At 45.8% G+C, this 17533-nt stretch overlaps 1 protein-coding gene across 1 annotated transcript in view; it reads right to left on the bottom strand.

The window, feature by feature from the left end:
* Positions 1 to 2385: 2385 nt before the first annotated feature.
* LOC126092879 (cytochrome P450 4c3-like) overlaps positions 2386 to 17533 on the bottom strand; it is a 44956-nt gene continuing 29808 nt past the window's right edge. The window contains exon 3 of the mRNA XM_049908610.1: positions 2386 to 2826. Within this exon, the coding sequence (XP_049764567.1) occupies positions 2386 to 2826 (441 nt within the window). The remainder of the gene's footprint in view (positions 2827 to 17533) is intronic.

Here is a 17533-nt window from a genome sequence, read left to right as displayed (position 1 = left end):
CATATATGGTACGTAAGAAACGTAGTTTCACTGTTCTGCACTGTGCTAAACGAAGTGACTTTGTATTTTTGCTCCATTAAATGTAATTGCATTGTGAAATACACAACCATCAGCTGTAGAAAAGGAATGATGACAATGAAAACTTGTACCGGAACACAACTCGAACCCGGATTTCCTGCCCATAGCGAGCAGTCATCTTACCATTTGGCTATCTGTGCACGCCTTATGGCCAGACTCAAACTTCCATACATTGTTAACTGTGCGACTACAGCCTGTACTTGTACATACCTTATATATATTCCCATACAGGTGAGACATGTTAGTTGAAAGTAGCTTGCGCAGTGGGAGGCATTGTCGGCGGATAAATACGATATTACAGTGTCTGTGTTAGTCAGAGTACGATACAAAGTTCCCTCGCAACTGCGAATACATTTGTTGTATTTCATAACGGCTGCAGACGCTGCAGTGCCTTTTCCTTTGGACATGCATGCATCGTAATTCCCAATAACACCGGCACTGCAGTATAGTTTTTGTCCGCCGACATCGGGCAAGCGACCTTCAAGTAACATCTCTCACCTGTACGGGAATGTACATAATGGATGTACGAGTACAGGGTGTAGACACGTGGCTGACGACATATGGAAGTCTGGATCTGGCAGTGAGTCACGCGTGGATGACCAAATGGTAAGGCGACCGCTCGCGGTAAGTGGGAAATCTAGGTTCGAATCGCGTTCCGGCACAAATTTTATTGTTGTCAATCCATTTAGAAGCTGATTGTTGTCCACATTCGCAATTTCGTCACATTTAATGTGTTTCATAACGGCTGTAGTCGCCAGAGTGCCTACTCCTTTGGACGTGCTTCCATTTCCAAAGAAACTTTGCAGCGTAATTCAGAATAACATAGGCACTGCCATGTCGTATTCCTGTACCGTCTAGTGTGAAGACACCATTCCTCTACAGGGGCGTTCCGCTGACGTCGAGTGTGAATTGACTGTAAAAACACAAGGGCAACTGAAAGTTTGCAGCTACGAGGGTCACGCCAAAAGAAATGTACACTATTTTTGTAAAAATACAGTTTTCTTTCTGCATGAGTGAAAGTTTTACAATGTGTAGATACATCCTTCCCGCTTGTTTTCAAACTTAGTTCAACATGTTCCCGTGAGTGACGCCGTCACCGCATGTGTTCAAGATGGCTGCTAAACTTGACGTTCGTCAGAAGCAACGTGCTGTCATAGAATTCCTGTGCTATGAAAACGAGACAGTGGGAAACATCCACAAGAGGTTGAAAAAGGTGTATGGAGATGCTGCTGTCGATCGCAGTACAGTTATTCGGTAGGCAAGCAGGTTACGTGATGAAAGCGGGCACGGCAATATTGAGGATTGTCCTCGCAGCGGCAGGTCTCGTACTGCACACACTCCAGGCACTGTGCAGAGAGTTAACGAATTGGTGACTGCTGACAGACGCATCACAGTGAACGAATTTTCACGCTACGTTGGGATAGGGGAAGGAAGTGTTTGCAGAATACTGAAAGTGTTGGCGTTAAAAAAGGTTTGTGCCAGGTGGGTTCCCAGGACGTTGACAGTGGCTCACAAAGAAACAAGAAAATTGGAGTGCAGCGAACTGTTGGAACAGTACGAGAATGGTGGAGATGAATTTCTTGGAAGAATTGTGATGGGTGATAACAGGGTTCCATCATTTTTTACCAGAGACGAAGAGGCAATCAATGGAGTGGCATCATGCAAATTCACCCAAGGAAAAAAAAGCACACCTTCTGCTGGAAAAGTTATGGCTACGGTGTTTTTCGATTTCGAAGGACTCTTGCTTTTGGACATCATGCCAAGTGCAACTACCATAAATACTGATGCATATGTGACGACACTGAAGAAACTTCAAGCTCAACTGAGTCGTGTTCGACCACATCGGTAAAAGCAGGACATTTTGCTGTTGCATGACACTGCGCAGCCACATGCCAGTAAAAAAACCATGGAAGCGATCACAAAACTGGGATGGAAAACACTGAAACACCCGCCTTACAGTCCTGATCTGGCTCCATGTGACTATCATCTCTTTGGGAAACTGAAAGACTCTCTTCGTGGAACAAGGTTTGAAGATGATGACTCCTTTGTGCACGCTGCCAAAAAGTGGCTCCAACAGGTTGGTCCAGAATTTTACTGTGTGGGTGTACAGGCGCTGGTTCCAAGATGGCGTAAGGCAGTTGAGAGGGATGGAAATTGTGTGGAGAAATGAAAATATTGTTCCTAAAGGATGTATCTACACACTGTAAAACTTTCAAACATGTAGAACAAAAGATGGATTTAAAAAAAAGTAGTGTGCATTTCTTTTGGAGTGACCCGCGTAAATAACTTTTCCAACACAGTCTTCTCTCAGACAGAACTGGAAGGAATGTTATCTCGTGGGATGAAAGTAACTCGAAACCCAGTGACTGGCTGGGATACCATTGAAACCACACTGTCTTCCAGCTCCTCCCTGCTCGTTCCAGGCAGTATACGGTAGCGGCGCAGAATCGTCGCTAGGACGACCTTCATCTGCAAAACTGCGTACCGCTCCCCCACGCACCTGCGCGAACCGATGCCGAATGGAATGTAGCTATAAGCTTTCCTGGACTCGGCGCTGCCGCCCTCCAGGAACCGGCCGGGGTCGAACTTGTCCGGCTCCGGGAAGAGGTCTGGGTGACGGTGCATGAGGTAGTAGGCGATCAGCAACGTGGTGCCCCGGGCTGCGATGTACCGGCCACCTGCCAGCGGCATGTCTTCGGCCGCCACGTACAGCATGCAGGGCACCGTCGTGAAAAGTCGCCCAGTCTCCTGCCAACACGAAAGAGGGCAGGTGCAGCAAACCAGACACGGGCGGGATGTCATTGCTGTCAGGACCCCTGAAACAGCATTCAATTAAAGGAGTTTATACGCTGGTAAGGCATAACATTATGGCCTTGAACACTGCGACGTTGGGTACCACTTGGTGGCGTTGTGGGCACGTGACGCGTTAGCAAAAGAATATCGGGGGAGCAGATATGGATGGGGGAAGATGTGGGCTACAAATGGGGAAATCCACTGAGGTAAGTGACTTCAAGAAGAATACAATAATTCCAATCCCAAAGAAAGCAGGTGTTGACATTATCAACCGAACTATCAGTTTAATAAGTCACGGATGCAAAATACTAACGCGAATTCTCTACAGACGAATGGAAAAACTGGTAGAAGCCGACCTCGGGGAAGATCAGTTTCGATTCCATGGAAATGTTGGAACACGTGAGGCAATACTGACCCAACGACTTATCTTAGAAGCTAGATTAAGGAAAGGCAAACCTACGTTTCTAGCATTTGTAGACTTAGAGAAAGCTTTTGACAATGTTGACTGGAATACTCTCTTTCAAATTCTGAAGGTGGCAGGGGTAAATACATGGAGTGAAAGGCTATTTACAGTTTGTACAGAAAGCAGATGGCAGTTATAAGAGTCGAGGGGCATGAAAGGGAAGCAATGGTTGGGAAGGGAGTGAGACAGAGTTGTAGCCTCTCCCCGATGTTATTCAATCTGTATATTGAGCAAGCAGTAAAGGAAACAAAAGAAAAGTTCGGAGTAGGTATTAAAATCCATGAAGAAGAAATAAAAACGTTGAGGTTCGCCGATGACATTGTAATTCTGTCAGAGACAGCCAAGGACTTGGAAGAGCAGTTGAACGGAATGGACAGTGTCTTGAAGGGAGGGTATAAGATGAAAACCAACAAAAGCAAAACGAGGATGATGGAATGTAGTCGAATTAAGTCGGGTGATGCTGAGGGAATTAGGTTAGGAAATGAGACACTTAAAGTAGTAAAGGAGTTTTGCTATTTGGGGAGCAAAACAACTGATGATGGTCGAAGTAGAGAGGATATAAAATGTAGACTGGCAATGGCAAGGAAAGAGTTTCTGAAGAAGAGAAATTTGTTAACATCGAGTATAGATTTAAGTGTCAAGAAGTCGTTTCTTAAAGTATTTGTATGGAGTGTAGCCCTGTATGGAAGTGAAACATGGACGATAAATAGTTTAGACAAGAAGAGAATAGAAGCTTTAGAAATGTGGTGCTACAGAAGAATGCTGAAGATTAGATGGATAGATCACATAACTAATGAGGAGGTATTGAATAAAATTGGGGAGAAGAGGAGTTTGTGGCACAACGTGGCTAGAAGAAGGGACCGGCTGGTAGGACATGTTCTGAGGCATCAAGGGATCACAAATTTAGCATTGGAGGGCGGCGTGGAGGGTAAAAATCGTAGAGGGAGACCAAGAGATGAGTACACTAAGCAAATTCAGAAAGATGTAGGCTGCAGTAGGTACTGGGAGATGAAGAAGCTTGCACAGGATAGAGTAACATGGAGAGCTGCATCAAACCAGTCTCAGGACTGAAGACCACAACAACAACAAGTGACTTTGACAAAGGGCACATCATTGTTACACAAAGCCTATGAACGATTATCTTGAAAGATGCGAAACTGGTCGAATGTTGAAGTCTTGAGCATCTGTGGAAAGAGGAAGAAAGACAGTGAAACTATCACTAGGTACTAAATGGTTGGATGTCCACGACTCATCACAGAACGTGGGGCTTGTCTACTCTGTAAAGTAGGATAGATGGTGATCATTAGTCCCCCCAAAAATGGTTCAAATGGCTCTGAGCACTATGGGACTTAACATCTATGGTCATCAGTCCCCTAGAACTTAGAAATACTTAAAGCTAACTCACCTAAGGACATCACATACATCCATGCCCGAGGCAGGATTCGAACCTGCGACCGAAGCAGTCGCGCGGTTCCGGACTGAAGCGGCTGGAAATGCTCGGTCACAGCGGCCGGCAGGTGGTGTCATACTTCAGCAGTATAATGGTCCCCGTCTCGGAACCAAAACCGCGCTACCGTGGTTTGAGGAGCATTATAGTGAACTCACATTGTTGTCTCGGCGGCCAAATTCGCCTGATGTAAATCCTATTGAACCCATCGGGGTCGCTGCAAATCAGCGGCCCGTTATTTATACGAATAACGTGACCTGTGCGTAGAAATCTAGTGCCATACACCTCCATAAACCTACCTACAAACCGGCGGGTCGCTGATACACAGAATTAGTGATGACAGACAAACAACCTATTAAGCAGGTGATCATAATGTTTCGGCTCATCAGTGTATCTTTAAATAAATTAGTTTAGCAAAGTTGCGGAGGAAAGAGCAGTTGCAAACTAAAACATGAAATTGACAAGAAACTTAAAAACAATGTTTAACACTGGGTACTCTTCAGTTGCGATTTCCACGGTCCTGTCCCATTGAGGTGACTACCGCCTATGTTCAACATGAATGTGCAATATTCACTCACAGACGGCGGGTTGCAGCCCTAGCAGTGGAGCGTATATAAAACGTGTCGGGGTGACGTGGAAAACAGTGCAGTCGTCGTCGTAATGCGGAAACGGTGCGATTTATTTGAAGTCCAAACCGGCACGATCATTGGCTTTAGTGGTTGAAGTATACCGTACATGACAGAATGGCGGTACCCAAAAGCGGCACCGAGGCAACTGTGGTGCACCGTGGGCCATAGATTGGGAATGGCGGTAATCGCTGAAACACCTGCTTTTCGGTTATATCGGTCTATTTCCACGATAATTTAACCTGACTGCTAAAACCGCTGAAGATAACCGATTTTTGAAATAATCGATTTTCGGTTTTTCATTCCTGTTATTTCCACTTATAAACGTAAAAATCAAACAAAGATTGAAAAATTTTTACTCTCTCTTTCAATATACACTGAAGCGCCAAAGAAACTGGAATGGGCATGCGTATTCAAATATAGAGATATGTAAACAGGCAGAATACAGCACTGCCGTCGTTAACACCTCTGTAAGACAAGTGTCTGGCGCAGTTTTTAGACTGGTTACTGCTGCTACTATGGCAGGTTATCAAGATTTAAGTGAATTGGAACGTGGGGTTATAGTCGGCGCACGAGCGATGGGACACAACGCCTCCAGGCTAGCGATGAAGTGGAGATTTTCCCTCACGACCATTTCACGAGTGTACCGTGAATATCAGGAATCCTGTCAAACATCGAATCTTCGACATCGCTGCGGCCGGCAAGAGATCCTCCAAGAACGGCACCAACGACGACTGAACAGAATAGTTTGACGTGACAGAAGTCCCAATTGCTGCAGATTTCAATGCTGCGCATTAGCAAGTGTTAGTACGCCAACCACTCAACGAAAAATCATCGATATGGTCTTTCGGAGCTGAAGGCCCACTCCTGTGTTCTTGATGACTGCATGACAGAAGGCTTTACGCCTCGCCTGGGCCCATCGACACCGACATTGGACTGTTGACGACTGGAACATGTTGCCTGGTCGGACGAGTCTTGTTTCAAATTACATCGAGCGGATGGACGTGTACGGGTATGGAGACATCGTATCTGTGAATCCTTGCAATGTGCTGTTCAGAAGAAATCTCCATCCCCTCGTACTCTTACGGATTTATGTACTGCCACGCAGGATCCTGCAGGGCTGTCCATAAATCCGTAAGAGTTGGTTGGTTGTTTTGGGGAAGGAGACCAGACAGCGTGGTCATCGGTCTCATCGGATTAGGGAAGGATGGGGAAGGAAGGCGGCCGTGCCCTTTCAGAGGAACCATCCCAGCATTTGCCTGGAGTGATTTAGGGAAATCACGGAAAACCTAAATCAGGATGGCCGGACGCGGGATTGAACCGTCGTCCTCCCGAATGCGAGTCCAGTGTCTAACCACCGTGCCACCTCGCTCGGTCCGTAAAAGTGGTGTCACTTCACTCCATCACTACTTCAGACATTAGTCGAATGCATGCCACGTCGTCTTGCGGCATTTCTGACTGCTCGCGGGGCATTACACGATATTGAACAGGTGTACCAGTTTCCTTGGCTCTCCAGTGTATAAAGAATCAAAACATTAAATTTAACAGGCAGATAAAAGAAAACTTATTCCGTCCACCGTTCACTGCTTTTATCGAAAAGTGAAAGTGGTTGAATACTACAAAAAAATCTGTGGTATTCGCTCTGTTGGTTCAAATTTTCTTAAGCTCTGCTCAGAAATTATGTTGTAATCGGGGTTCATACGGTTATTTGGATATTACGAATAGTCAGTGCTAAAGAATGAAAACTGAGGCTGAAGAACTCTGTTTTTCGTGTTAATGTGTCCGTCTTCAAGGGCTACAAGCTGATAGTGGCATTATATAGACACAGACAACAGATGTGCTACCTTCGGTTTTTATTGTATACTTTGAATGAACTGTTGTTGTGTTTTTACTTTATTACTGTTAAAATAATTTTCTTCTCCTTTTACTAATTCGTAGAAATAACAGGCAAATCTTTAACCTTTTAAGGCAAATGAAGCATTTACTTCACTGCCATGTCACTTCGTAAGCGTAGCGTTGGTGCCGTTTTGCAACACAGCGGATGTCCCGCTACGACACCTAGAAACAATTTTATAGACCAGGTAGCGGTAGATCTTGCTCACTGCACGTACACGCGTGCCTTAAGCCACGACACACCACAACAGGTCATTATTGCCTCAGCAATGCTGTACCAATTGTTATGCCATTTATTTGTTCCTCATTTCTGTCAGCACCGTTATTAAAATAACACTGATCACTTTTTCCATTTTCTATAATAACGCAATACTTCAAACGAATGCAAATTTTATGAATAAGAATTACTCCTTTTTTAAAGAAAGGCTATTTTAACAACTCCGGTTTCCGAGACTGACATACGGTCGGAAGAGCGGTTTGCTGACCACATGCTCCTCCATCTCCGCATCCAGTGACGCCTATGGGCTGAGGAAGACACGGCGGCCAGTCTGTGCCGCTGGGCCGTCATGGCCTTTTCGGGAGGCGTTTAGTTTAGTTTATTTAACAACGAAACATTTTAGCACTGCTGCTATTGCTAATGGATTTTTAGGGTTTCTTACTCGGTTAATAGTAAAAACTACAGAAGACCAGTTATATCTGAGACCAAATAAATACCGAAAAATGCCGGTTATGCAGAACTAAAATACAGGGTGTTTATAAATGAATATCAGGGTTTTAACGCTTTACAATATTTATTATACACTCCTGGAAATTGAAATAAGAACACCGTGAATTCATTGTCCCAGGAAGGGGAAACTTTATTGACACATTCCTGGGGTCAGATACATCACATGATCACACTGACAGAACCACAGGCACATAGACACAGGCAACAGAGCATGCACAATGTCGGCACTAGTACAGTGTATATCCACCTTTCGCAGCAATGCAGGCTGCTATTCTCCCATGGAGACGATCGTAGAGATGCTGGATGTAGTCCTGTGGAACGGCTTGCCATGCCATTTCCACCTGGCGCCTCAGTTGGACCAGCGTTGTGCTGGACGTGCAGACCGCGTGAGACGACGCTTCATCCAGTCCCAAACATGCTCAATGGGGGACAGATCCGGAGATCTTGCTGGCCAGGGTAGTTGACTTACACCTTCTAGAGCACGTTGGGTGGCACGGGATACATGCGGACGTGCATTGTCCTGTTGGAACAGCAAGTTCCCTTGCCGGTCTAGGAATGGTAGAACGATGGGTTCGATGACGGTTTGGATGTACCGTGCACTATTCAGTGTCCCCTCGACGATCACCAGTGGTGTACGGCCAGTGTAGGAGATCGCTCCCCACACCATGATGCCGGGTGTTGGCCCTGTGTGCCTCGGTCGTATGCAGTCCTGATTGTGGCGTTCACCTGCACGGCGCCAAACACGCATACGGCCATCATTGGCACCAAGGCAGAAGCGACTCTCATCGCTGAAGACGACACGTCTCCATTCGTCCCTCCATTCACGCCTGTCGCGACACCACTGGAGGCGGGCTGCACGATGTTGGGGCGTGAGCGGAAGACGGCCTAACGGTGTGCGGGACCGTAGCCCAGCTTCATGGAGACGGTTGCGAATGGTCCTCGCCGATACCCCAGGAGCAACAGTGTCCCTAATTTGCTGGGAAGTGGCGGTGCGGTCCCCTACGGCACTGCGTAGGATCCTACGGTCTTGGCGTGCATCCGTGCGTCGCTGCGGTCCGGTCCCAGGTCGACGGGCACGTGCACCTTCCGCCGACCACTGGCGACAACATCGATGTACTGTGGAGACCTCACGCCCCACGTGCTGAGCAATTCGGCGGTACGTCCAGCCGGCCTCCCGCATGCCCACTATACGCCCTCGCTCAAAGTCCGTCAACTGCACATACGGTTCACGTCCACGCTGTCGCGGCATGCTACCAGTGTTAAAGATTGCGATGGAGCTCCGTATGCCACGGCAAACTGGCTGACACTGACGGCGGCGGTGCACAAATGCTGCGCAGCTAGCGCCATTCGACGGCCAACACCGCGGTTCCTGGTGTGTCCGCTGTGCCGTGCGTGTGATCATTGCTTGTATAGCCCTCTCGCAGTGTCCGGAGCAAGTATGGTGGGTCTGACACACCGGTGTCAATGTGTTCTTTTTTCCATTTCCAGGAGTGTATTAAACTTACAGTTATAAGTGATATGCCAAATGAAAGAGCAACTCAAACAGTTTTACCAAGAACCTTAGAAATGTTCAATGTGAGCACCATTTGTCACACCGCACACATCAAGTCTATAGCCGAGTTGTTCCCTTACGTTGATAAGTGCGTCTTCAGTGATTGTAGCAGCAACTGCTTCAATCCGGTTTCGTAATTCAGGGAGGTCTGCTGGTAGCGGAGGCACGTACACACGATCCTTGATGAAGCCCCATAAGAAAAATCGCATGGCGTTAGGTCAGGTGAACGTGGAGGCCATGCAAAGCAAGACCTGTCATTGGGCCCCTTGCGGCCTATCCAGCACTTGGGTACAGTGAAGTTCAACCAATCGCGTACTTCGCTATGCGCACTGGTGCCAAACACAACTGTTTGAGTAGCTCTTTCATTTGACATATCATTTATAACTGCAAGTTTAGTGTAATAAATATTATAAATCGTTAAAACCCCGATATTCATTTATAAACACCCTGTACTGGTGTCGGTTTTAACTGGCAGCTTGTTGGCATCCCTGCCTAGACGACAGGGACGAACGACGGCTACGGAGATGTGTACAGGCGAACTGGAGTGAAACTGTTGAGCAGCTGACTGCCGAGATGGACCAAGGGGCTACCAACAGTGCCTCCTGAACCACTGTTCAGGGATCGTGGCTGTGTATGGACATCTGCAGCATGTCCCTGGTTCATGTATCCATGCTGACTGCTGTTCATCGGCGACGAAGGCTGGAATTTGCACTCCAGTACCGCAATTGTACGTCCGCTGAGTGGCGACATGATAGATGATGGCTGGTGTGTATGGCGCGAAACCTCTGAAACCAAATACCCTGCAACAATTATCGGAAGGATCTAGGACGGAGGAGGGCACTTTATGGTCTGTGGAATGTTTTCGTTGCTTTGCCTTGGTGATCTAGTCATTCTGGATGGCACAGTGGATCAATACAAGTAAGTATCTATCTTTGGGGACCATCTGCACCTCTACATGCAGACTGTTTTTCCTCGGCACGATGGCAGCTATCAGGAGGACAATGCAACGTGTCACACAGCTCGCAGCGTATCTGCGTGGTTCGAAGAGCAGTTTACCCTACCTCCAGGCGACCTAACTCCCCGTATTTATACAAAATCGAGAATGTTGGGACCAACTCGATCGGGCTGAGTACCTCTCGGCACGTAAACTGTTGAAATAACTCACAGGAATGCAGTCGGGTGACGTCTTCGACAGCCACCGGTGTACCGACAGGTGCACGCCCTGCTGTTTTCAAGGCAAATGGCAGCCTATGCACATGATGAAATACTGATGGTTGTGGAAGATGTCAGCCGAGTGCATTCCCGTAACTTACTAGAACATTTCTCAATAGTGTTTCGCGGAAAGAACGTGTTCTTCTCTCCACGAATTCCCAGTTTATTGCACGTGTACTTCGGAAACTCGCGTGTAGACAGCCTACCCGTAGAAAATGTAGCTGTACCATTGTGAACTACTCCGATGTCTTCCGCTTGTCCTACTTTTTCGGGATCCCAGATCCTCGAGTTCACTGCGGAAGTAGAAAATGGCGATGGCTTGCTCTTCTTCCAAGTGATCGTCCATCGCTAAACGAAACGCATGCCTTAGTTACAGTGCCTACAGAGAAGCTGTTCACAACGGTTCGTCATCGCGATCTCCTAGAGCAAAATCTCTCCCTCATAAAAACGCTGGTACATCGCTGAAGAAACATTTCAAGCGCTGATTAGCTGCCACACGAACTGAGCACCTACGCAAGAGTTTCAGGAACGACGGTCAACAGTTACAACCATCAGCGTATAACTAAAGGGATCGCAAATAAGAATCGCAGTGAGGAGCTAGAAAAGAAGTTTTCATATCTGCCATTCTGTGGCTGCGTCTCGGATAAGCCGCGTGCTGAAGACATACAAAATAAATATGTCTTTAGTTTTTCGTCGGCAATCTTGCAACTACTGAGTCTGGTTAAAGAGGCGTCAGGGACTTAGAAAATACCCTCAGAGTGCGGAAATGTGACGTTGGACAAAAGTGTGCACTTTACCTCCCAAAAACCGCTTCGTCTGAGCATACTCTATGACATGGTCACCAGACAAATTTGGCGATACATCTGTCATGGCTCGCATTAACGGCTTCTGGAGTAGTATAATCAAAGAAGCGACTGAAATAAGAACAACTGACAACACACTAGAGATGGCTGCGTATAACTCAGTGATCGACAAAATGGTAGATATCGAAATAGACGACAGAGGGATAGAGAAACAATTAAAATCGCTCAAAAGAGGAAAGGCCTCTGGACCTGATGGGATACCAGTTCAATTTTACACAGAGTACGCGAAGGAACTTGCCCCCCTTCTTGTAGCGGTGTACCGTAGGTCTCTAGAAGAGCGTAGCGTTCCAAAGGATTGGAAAAGGGCACAGGTCATTCCCGTTTTCAAGAAGGGACGTCGAACAGATGTGCAGAACTATAGACCTATATTTCTAACGTCGATCAGTTGTAGAATTTTGGAACACGTATTGTGTTCGAGTATAATGACTTTTCTGGAGACTAGAAATCTACTCTGTAGGAATCAGCATGGGTTTCGAAAAAGACGGTCATGTGAAACCCAGCTCGCGCTATTCGTCCACGAGACTCAGAGGGCCATAGACACGGGTTCACAGGTAGATGCCGTGTTTCTTGACTTCCGCAAGGCGTTCGATACAGTTCCCCACAGTCGTTTAATGAACAAAGTAAGAGCATATGGACTATCAGACCAATTGTGTGATTGGATTGAGGAGTTCCTAGATAACAGGACGCAGCATGTCATTCTCAATGGAGAGAAGTCCTCCGAAGTAAGAGTGATTTCAGGTGTGCCGCAGGGGAGTGTCATAGGACCGTTGCTATTCACAATATACATAAATGACCTGGTGGATGACATCGGAAGTTCACTGAGGCTTTTTGCAGATGATGCTGTGGTGTATCGAGAGGTTGTAACAATGGAAAATTGTGCTGAAATGCAGGAGGATCTGCAGCGAATTGACGCATGGTGCAGGGAATGGCAACTGAATCTCGATGTAGACAAGTGTAATGTGCTGCGAATACACAGAAAGATAGATCCTTTATCATTTAGCTACAAAATAGCAGGTCAGCAACTGGAAGCAGTTAATACCATAAATTATCTGGGAGTACGCATTAGGAGTGATTTAAAATGGAATGATCATATAATGTTGATCGTCGGTAAAGCAGATGCCAGACTGAGATTCATTGGAAGAATCCTAAGGAAATTCAATCCGAAAACAAAGGAAGTAGGTTACAGTACGCTTGTTCGCCCACTGCTTGAATACTGCTCAGCAGTGTGGGATCCGTACCAGATAGAGTTGATAGAAGAGACAGAGAAGATCCAACGGAGAGCAGCGCGCTTCGTTACAGGATCATTTAGTAATCGCGAAAGCGTTACGGAGATGATAAACTCCAGTGGAAGACTGCAGGAGAGGCGCTCAGTAGCTCGGTACGGGCTTTTGTCAAAGTTTCGAGAACATACCTTCACCGAAGAGTCAAGCAGTATATTGTTCCCTCCTACGTATATCTCGCGAAGAGACCATGAGGATAGATTCAGAGAGATTAGAGCCCAGACAGAGGCATACCGACAATCCTTCTTTCCACGAACAATACGAGACTGGAATAGAAGGGAGAACCGATAGAGGTACTCAAGGTACTCTCCGCCACACACCGTCAGGTGGCTTGCGGAGTATGGATGTAGATGTAGATGTAGATGTAGATCGCGAGGTTGAGTAGCGAGCAACAAACATGAAGTCACAGCCGGCGTGCCAGCAGCCTATCAGCACACACAAAGGTAGCGTTAATTCTCAAAGTGCTGGAAGCTACTCTTCCAGATTCGAAATCTGTTAGTTAAAATCCCTCTCTTAGCGCATCAGGGTGCTATCGCCACCGCTGGATTCACAGCCAGAGATATTCACCACACCGACCCCGAGTTGTCATCTCCTGCCGTGGTCGGACTCTACCTCCATCGCCGGGTCCTACTGCACCAACCAAACTATCAGAATGAGTACACTCCTAAGAACTCCTGCTACTGCAGCAGCACCAGCAATCTACACAATGCTGCCAGCTATCTGGACAACAACATGGTCAATGACTAGCTGTCAGATTTAGGCAGGATGTTTCCACAGCACTCCAGAACCAACAATGGCGACATCGGCCGCCCAGCCAACGCTATCATAACCACCAGAAATTGCAGCACCAGCTGCATCATCGCCAGCAGCTTCCATAGCCACAACATCTCCAGCAATTGCATTAATCACACCATCACCATAAGCAATCACACGACCAGCAGCAACAATAGCTACAGGCTGTACAACGATATCTGCAGGTAAGCATTCTCTACGGTAAACTCATCTCCAGCACAGCCTAAACCTATCACTAAAACTAACAAAAGACCCAGTAGAAGTGAACATGAGGGTGAAACCGAAAAGATCCAGCTAACTCTTTCAGACACTGGCGACATACAGGTCGAAATCATCAAAGTACCAAAAAACCCTTGCTCTTCCTTTTTATTGATTAGATGTGACCCCAAACTCCTACAACCAGCGAGGTGGTGCACTGGACTCGCATTCGGGAGAACGACGGTTAAAACCCGTGTACAGCCACCCTGATTCCACCATTTCCCTAAATCGTTCCGAGCAAATTCCGGGATGGTTCCTTTGAAAGGGCACGGCCGACTGCCTTCCCCATCCCTCCCTAATCCGATGGGACTCATGAGCTCGCTGCTTGGTCCCCTCTCCCCAAATCAACCAACCAAATTCCTAACCGCCAAAACACTGCTCTGTCACATTTAACAATACCTACCAGCACTACCAAACTTAATTCCAGGAGAGGCTCCATCGTCATCAAAATCAAGGAACCACATTCCAGTTCATCCATACTCGGAAGTATCACCTGTTTTCGTGTCAATGCTACCAAAACAACCCTCAAAAACTACCCGCGAGAAGAATCACGGCAGTATTAAAAGAGATTGGCACAGAATAATTTGAAAGTATAGTGAACTCGCTACCACGAATTTATGTCCGCAGGGGACCTCGCCTTCAGTGTGATAATGGACCTCGCTTCTTCGTATTGCCCGTTCTGTGTCCATACCACGTCACCTTGACCCTGGCATACGTCGCGCAGTTTCCATAATCGCCAAGCCTTCTGCGTGTAACGTAATAATACAGACCCGATCGGTGGTCATGGTTGTCCTTAGTCGCATGTTGCATGTTCATGCTACTCTTCCAAAGACGTCTCTATTTAGTCACTGCAGGTGTTTACTTTCAACTGATATGCTGGAATCCATTTGAGTGCGGTTTTCTACCCACATATGAAATGTGGCTTTATGACAGTACTTTATAGTAATTAAAGATATCCTATTCGAACACCGAGTTTTGGGGGATTATCGATGGCCGTTAGTTATTTCCTATGATCTGATCAATAGAACTGCGTGGTATATTCACCTCAGCCATGCATACTTTGATGGCTGCAAACATTTTAACGAACTGAGGGAAGCATGATATTACAGCAATATGCTGAAAAGAATTCGCCGGTTGACAGAAGTATGCATGACCTCAAAGCATGTCAGAAGGCGAAATTTCCTTCTGTGTCATATGCTGCTATCCTCCACTTGGCTGTGGCCGACTTGTTTCGATCTATCCCACGAATTTACGTAAGATTTTGACGTATTTTTGTTGATACTGAAATGACAAAAATCCGTTACTCGTATTCTCTTATGAAAAGCTACAGGGAAAACCGTAGCTGCCGCATTCTTGAAACACTTCCTGAATTAAGCTGTCATTAATTTTTGGAACTGAACTCCACTACAGATCGCGTTTTGAGGCAGAAACACCGTAAGTTAATTACACTCCAACTGTATAAAAGAAAACGCTGTTTTTAATCTAAAGCAACCAAAAATGTACCAACATATGTAACCAATTTGCAGAATGACCAGGAAAGATGCTTTATAAATACAAGCGAAAAGAGCATGATGTAAAAGTCTCTTTAATTAAATTTCGTTAAGCATAAGACGGAAAAACCAATAATAACTGAAAAATATACCTGTTCAGAAAAGCAGATAAAAATTCGCTTGACGCCTTCCCGAGAGACGATCTCCACTCCTTCCAAATTAACACGGCGAGTGTAGACGGGATGGGCTTCAATTCAAAGAAATAGTATCGACAGCAACTGAGAGATTTATGCCAAATAACTTAACAAATAGTGGAGCTGATCCCACGTAGTACACAAAATAAGTCATAACACTGTTGCAGAAACAACGAAAAGGCATGCCAAATTTAAACGAACGCAAAATCCCCACGATTGGCGACCTTTTACGAAACCTCGAAATTTAGCGTGGACTTCAATGTGAGATGCTGATAGTGGTTTCCATAACTAAATCTGGCAGAAAATTCGGAGAGATTCTGGTCCTACGTAAAGTGTGCTAGCGGAACGACACAATCAATGACTTCTGTGCGCGATACTAAAGGAAATACTGTTGATGACATTGCTGCTAAAGCAGAGCTACAAAGCACGGCCTCCTGAAATTCCTTCACCAAAGAAAACGAAGTAAACATTCCAGAATTCGAATTAAGCACAGCTGCTAACATGAGTAACTTAGAAGTAGATACCCTCGGAGTAGCGATGCAACTTAAGTCAATAAAAGCAATTCTTCCCGTCCAGACTGTATACCAATTAGGCTCCTTCACAGTATGGTGATGCGGTAGCTCCATACTTAACTATCATATACGACTGTCGTTCGACAAATGATCCGTACCAAAAGACTGGAAAGTTGCACAGGTCACACCCATATTCAAGAAAGGCAGTAGGAGTAATCCACTAAAATACAGCATCATATCATTAACGTCGATATGCAGCAGAATTTTTGTGACAGCAGAACGGTCTGTTGATACATAGTCAACACGGATTTAGAAAACATTGCTGTTGTGAAACACAACTAGCTCTTTACTCACACGAAGTCTTGAGTGCTGTCGACAAGGAATTTCAGACTTATTCCGTATTTGAAGATTTTCAGAAGGTTTCTGACATCGTACCACACAAGCAGCTTGTAATCAAACTGCGTGCTTAAGGGAGATCGTTTCAGTTATGCGACTGGATACGTGATATCCTGTCAAAGCGCTCATAACTCGTAGTAATCGACGGAAAGTCATCGAGTACAACATACGTGATTTCTGGCGTTCTCCAAGGTAGTGTTGTAGGTCCTCTGCTGGTCCTAATCTGTATAAACGATTCAGGAGACAATTTGAGGTTGTTTGAGGATGATGCTGTGCTTTATCGTCTAGTAGGCCTAAGGTCATCAGAAGATCAAAACGAATTGCAAAGCGATTTATAACACATATATGTATGGTGCCAAATTGATAACTGACGCTAAATAATGAAAAGTGTGATTTCATTCTCATGAGTGCTAAAGGGAATCTGTTAAACCTAAGTTACGCGATAAATCAATAAAATCAAAACGCCGTGAATTCAACAAAATACCTAGGAATTACAATTATAACAACCCAAATTGATTGGCAGAACATTGCTAGATGTAACAGGTCTATTAAAGAGACTGACTAAATTACCCTTGACCATCCTCTTTTGCTTCGCGGTGTGGAATCCTTACCAGGTAGGACTAACGTAATTAATCGAGAAAGTCCATAGAAGGGCAGCACGTTTTGTATTTTCGAGAAATAGGGGTGAGAGTTTCATGGAGATGATACAGGATGTGGGGTGGACATCATTAAAACAAAGGGGTTTGTCGATGCGGCGGGATCTTCTCACGAAATTTCAATCGCCAACTTTTTCTTCCGAATGCAAAAATATTTTGTTGATACAGACCCACATAGGGATAAACCATCAGCGTAGTAAAATAAGGGAAATCGGAGCTGGCACGGAAAGATATACGTGCTTGTTTTTTCCGCGCCATGTTCCAGAATGGAATAATAGAGAATTATTGTGAAGGTGGTTCG

The sequence above is a fragment of the Schistocerca cancellata genome, chromosome 7, assembly GCF_023864275.1.
Source record: "Schistocerca cancellata isolate TAMUIC-IGC-003103 chromosome 7, iqSchCanc2.1, whole genome shotgun sequence".
In the NCBI taxonomy this organism is placed as follows: domain Eukaryota; kingdom Metazoa; phylum Arthropoda; class Insecta; order Orthoptera; family Acrididae; genus Schistocerca; species Schistocerca cancellata.
Note: the sequence above shows the minus strand (reverse complement) of the source record. Positions and strands in the feature narration are given on the sequence as shown.